The following is a 5,212-nucleotide window of genomic DNA, read 5'->3' as shown; positions in this document are numbered from 1 at the left end:
GATTCCTCATACCCACAATCCTTATCCACGGTCCGTAAGTTTCCTCAGAGGAAATGTCTCCCATCTCCTATAGAGCCGCTGTGGGTCCTGACTTCATAGGGTCAGATCAGAGATACTCAGTACATCAATCTTTTGCTTTCATCTTTCTCCAGCACCACCTTCGATACTATCAAACACATATTATATCCGGTACCTGAAACTTTCAAGACTCTGCTGGGAAATATGGTTTGCTTCTTGCTTATACCTCTCTTGGCAAGCATTTTGACATGACTTTCCCCTATTCTGCCCAGGCATTTACCCTTCCTCCATCTGATTTCTGACTTTGTGTAAACAATAAGATGTAGTCTTCTCCTAGTTCTATTGAGAAAGGAGTTTACATAGGTTTTCTGGTTTGCCTTGCTATTGAGGAGTAAGTTTCAAGAGAAGAGGGTCAGAAACAGATTTACTCCACCACTGTAAAAATACAAGTCTACAGTAAGTGTATATAAAGTCTACATTAAGTTCACATTACCTTTGAGTCCTCACAACTCTTATTAGTGACATTAATAGAACTGAGGGAACAATACTGAAAGTAGAGGCTTAGGATTGATGAAGAATCTCAAAGCATAGTGAAAGGGAGAAGCTATCAGTATTAAGGGAACCTGGAAGGAAAACTTGGTTCAACAGTTCCAGAAAGAAATGTCAGCAAGGCCAATGGTGTCATGCGTTGAGATCAAGAGAAATACTTTGTAGGCACTGGGCTTGAAGCCTTCCTAAGATGCTGGTGACTTTCAAGCCACCAGACTCTAATTTCTGTTGGAAACAGGGCTCCTAGTGTCACCCTGATCTTGTTCTCACAGCGGGGTTGAGCTTCCAGGTGACCAACAGGGCTGGCAAGGCAGGTTAGAACTGATGTCAGTCTGTCATGTATGTGCAGAGTTCAGTTTTTTACACGAAGAAGAGTATGTCCTTACATTAATATCTGTTGAATTGTGTCTTGTTAGCATTTGTTAAAGAATAGCACACTGATTTCATTTCACAGACCAGCTCTGGTCAGGGCTGGGTGACTGGGGTGTCTAAGGAGAATGCAACTGTGGCTCTCTCCAAGCTCAAGGGAAAGAAAGGAAGGGAATGTCTGTGGTGGGCCTAGACTAAGAGGGCTGAAGAACATGTGCTGTTGCAATGTATGTGGCTTCCTCTTCTCAGATGTGTGCGCTCCATAAAGGTGATCAGGGTTCTGTCTGTGTTGTGATTCAAGTTGGAGCTGGACAAGACAGACCAAGGCAGCACTCCTGGGTGCAACGTGGAGGCTGACTTCTGGGTTGACGCTGACACACAACCTTAGGCAGTTTGTCATTCAGAGTTCACTTGGTTATTGCTCTCCAGGCCACACTGTTTCCATTTTGTGTCTAAGAGGGACTTTCTGTAAAAGCTCTGCTCAGAATAACCAGGGGTAGGTACAATTCTTTCATGATGTCCAGAAATCAGGTTGTGTGAAGTGGAATGTTGCGGGATGAGTGGGTCACGGAAGATGAGCTAAGCCCCCAGGCTTGTGATTCCTGGGGCCCCACATTTGCAGAGCAGCACTCCAAAGACTCCAGCCCTTGGTCTTTTGTTCTGTCCTGGGGCAAGTGTGTGGAGTTTCACAGCAAAAACTGAATAATCCAGATCACAACAAAAATCAACAAGCATATGCATTTTATGCAGTTCAGAGTTTTATCATAAAATACAAACTTTCTAAAAGTAAATGCCTTACTCCTATTTTAACAACAACAGAAATAAAACTCACTCATGTTAGCGAAATACAGGTGCCTGTGTGGTTGAGCAAGTGAGTATGAACAGGAGGGTATGTGTTTGGCTTGTGTTGTGTGGAAGGTGTGTGTGTGTGTATGTGTGTGTGTGCGTGCGTGTGTGTGTGTGTGTGTGTGTGTGTGTGTGTGATAAATACAGATGGTCAATCAGTGAATCTGGTCTTGTTGTTTTCTGTCCATGACCTGCTCTGAGCCTTGGCTTTCTGAACTTCATGCCAAGCTATTGCACAGTGCAGAATTCTAGATCCCTTAGCCTGGATCTAAGGGCTAAAGGGGGCAGAGGGCTAAAAAAGAAGTCTAAAAACTGATGCCATTTCCACTGGAGGAAAAATAAGGGCTGTTCATTGGCGGCCCGCCAGATGTTGAGTTGAACCTGCAAGAGAGGGAGGACAGATGATATGATTAAATTCCTGATGTTCCTGGAGAGGTTAGAAAAAAATATTATTTATTAATTTTGTGGTAATCAAAGACTGTGCAGATCATGACAGGCATTGGAGGTTGAAAGCTTTAGCATAATAAAAGAAAAACAGGCTCTGGGACAATAAAATACTAAAATAACACAATTAGCGGACATTGAATCCTAGTGCCACTAACTTGGACCAATAAACTGCCATGCACCTGTAAGGGTTACTTCTAGGTAGACGGATTTTTTTTGTTGTTGTTTTTTTGTTTTTTTGTTTTTTGTTTTTTGCTCCAAATGCCTTCAGGGCAGGTGTGGCTGGCTTGAGTTGTGGGGATTGAACCACAGCAACCTGAGCCTGACTGCTTTATTGAAGCAGCCACTTAAAGAACTGAGCTAAGAGGCAGGCCCCCTAAGGGTTACTTCTAGGAGACCTAAACTGTCTCCACATCAGAACCACCAAGAATTAAGTCTCCGTGGAGCTGAGCAGTTTACCGGTATGTCTGGGACTACACTACTTGCCTTAGAGGACTAGGCATTCCATAGTACCAGAAAACATAGGAACAGGCTCGGGCATTAGATCTGAGACTCTGGACAATCCCAGGGACACTTTCTCCATGCCCAGTACCTGCTTAAATCAGGCCCTTCATTGTAACATAAATAAGGGAATTAAATGTTAGAGGTATCAGTAAGCAGCTGGGACTTTGCTAGGCCCTGAGAGAAGGACGAGCTGAGAAGACATAAGTCCACTTTCTAAGAGAAAAAATACACACACCTCGACCTTTTCTCCTGAGAATCTCCTATTCATACTTCTACACTGGGCTCAAGAACCATCTCCTACGTGAAGCTGCCCTGGCTTCTCCAGATGGGGCAATGCACCCTACCTCTGGGACCCTGTCGCAATTGCAATTTCTTCACCCATCTGCCAGGATATTTTGAATCAATGGGAACAGAGCTCAATATAAATTGCAACAGAGCAAATGGCTAGATTTAGTCTAATCCAGGGATTCTCAATCAGTTTTCAGCTGGGCGGATGCAAATTACAGAACAGATTCACGTTCAAGGCAGCCTCCCATGAATTGATAAAACAACAGAGGCGGGGTGGGTGGAGGACAGGGGAGAAGGAGGAAGAAGTAATGGAAACAGAGCACTGCATTAATTTGGAACGCCTCAGCTGGTAACAGACAGTATTTGTCTCTCTCTAGGAACATCCTGGACCAGCGAGGCTCTGCTTATGTTTCAGTCATTTCTCACTAAAATAAATACAAGAGCAGGAAGACATCTGGGCTATTCACCATTCTATACGCAGCCGTCCAGCCCCTACCATGAAGTAGGTGTAACTAGCCAATCGATGCCAAAGGTAAACACACTCTTTTTCTCTCTTTCAAAAGTCATATAGCAAAATAAATGATTGAAAGTGACACTGTTATAAGGACACTGAATTCCACTCAGTTATATAAAATCAAAGCGCTAACAATTATAGGAATTTCTCATGACAAACCTCCTCTCTGATTGCCACACCTCAAGCAGCCAGCTGCTACACATGGAGAACTTCTGATGGGAATCAAAGACCAAGGGCCCCTGGCCTGGATGGGAAGCAAGCTAGAGGGGCAAGAAAAGGAGCAATTGTGTAGACTAGAGCTAGCAGGGAGGCTCCCTGGAGGAGGAAGAGGAAGAGGAAGAAGTGGAGGAGGAGGGGGAGGAGGGAGAGGGAAAAGAGGATGCGGAGTTCCAGGTTTGGGTGGGGGTTGCTGAAACATCTATCATGCTGGTTTCAGTGTAATTACTACTCCTGCCCTTTTAACTCTAAAATGCGTTATTGCTCAGAAGATACATTGCGTGGTTGTCCTGCCCTGAGGAAGGTGTTCAGAAGGAACACCTGCCTCTGCTCGTTCTTCCCAGAGACCCAGGGCAAGCCCCTTGCTTTTCCTCCTCCCACTTCATACAATTTTGCCTCTTGCATCCTCCTTTCTGCTGGCACCCGAGACTGTCTTACAGGCCAGATCCTCTGCTGAGGCCCCAGTAGTGGTTGTCTTCTGGGCAGCCTCTCCTGGGTCATGTGCCACCCTGTACTGCTCTGGGGGGCCTCCCTAAGCTCCACAGCCACCCCCCTGTGCTCCCATGTTCCTCCCTGCAGGGTCTCAGCTTTCTCGTGACTCTCCCATGGTGTCCTCTCCCCTCCAGGAAACACCTCCTGCACCTGGCTTCCAGCTCCCTTCCTGAGTCTCCGGTGTTCCTCCCCTCTCAGCAGAGGTCCTCCTTAGATCCCTTGCTGGTTCCATCTTCCAGCCTTACTGCCTGCAGGATGCCTAGGGCTCAGCCCTTGGGCCTCTGCGCTGTATACACACCGCTTAGTCATCTCAGTCCACCTTAATTCGTATCTTTAAGTATCAAGCATTGGCCAATGACTCCCAAATTTTTTCCCAGCCCCAACCTTCTCCCTGACCACTAGACTTCTATGTCCAGCTCTCCACCCAGAGTTCCACCCATCTGTCCAGCGGGCATCTTCAAGTTCACGTGTCCAAGACTGGACTCTTAATGAACAGACTCTTGCTCCAATCATCTTGACCTTAGCACTCTGGCACTGACATTTATTTATACAAGTGCAAACCCACAAACTGGACTGGGCTCTTTTTTGTTCCACAGTTCACATGCAACTGGCATCAAGTCCCATCATTTCTGCCAGGAAAACAAACACCCCGGATCACTTCATTGTCCTCCTTCCCTGCACTTGCCACCCTCATAAGCTCCACAGCATCTGTTCTTGAGCAGCACTGAAGGCTCCTGGTGTGCTCCCTGCACCGGCTCGTGTTGGAGCAGCCCATTCCTCATATATCGGCCAACATGATCCGTTCCATAGAGAAAATTAGAGCACATCCTCGCCAGTTTAAAAACCTTCATGGCTTCCTCCTGCTTTTAAAACAAGACTCACCATGCCTACCAAGTCTTATCGACTTGGCCCTGGAAGCATCTCTGATTTCAATCCTTTCCCTCCCTCCCTCCCTCCCTCCCTCCCTCCTCC

General features: G+C 46.3%; 1 protein-coding gene across 1 annotated transcript in view; it reads right to left on the bottom strand.

Moving 5' to 3' along the window:
- Positions 1-1,777: 1,777 nt before the first annotated feature.
- CUNH1orf94 (chromosome unknown C1orf94 homolog) overlaps positions 1,778-5,212 on the bottom strand; it is a 39,876-nt gene continuing 36,441 nt past the window's right edge. Inside the window, exon 7 of the mRNA XM_004640997.2 lies at positions 1,778-2,163. Coding sequence (XP_004641054.1) covers positions 2,088-2,163 — 76 coding nt within the window. The 3' untranslated portion in view covers positions 1,778-2,087. The remainder of the gene's footprint in view (positions 2,164-5,212) is intronic.

Source organism: Octodon degus, unplaced genomic scaffold (assembly GCF_000260255.1).
Source record: "Octodon degus isolate 3935 unplaced genomic scaffold, OctDeg1.0 scaffold00130, whole genome shotgun sequence".
Taxonomy (NCBI): Eukaryota; Metazoa; Chordata; class Mammalia; order Rodentia; family Octodontidae; genus Octodon; species Octodon degus.
The sequence above is the reverse complement of the archived record's forward strand: the minus strand, read 5'-3'. Positions and strand labels throughout refer to the sequence as shown.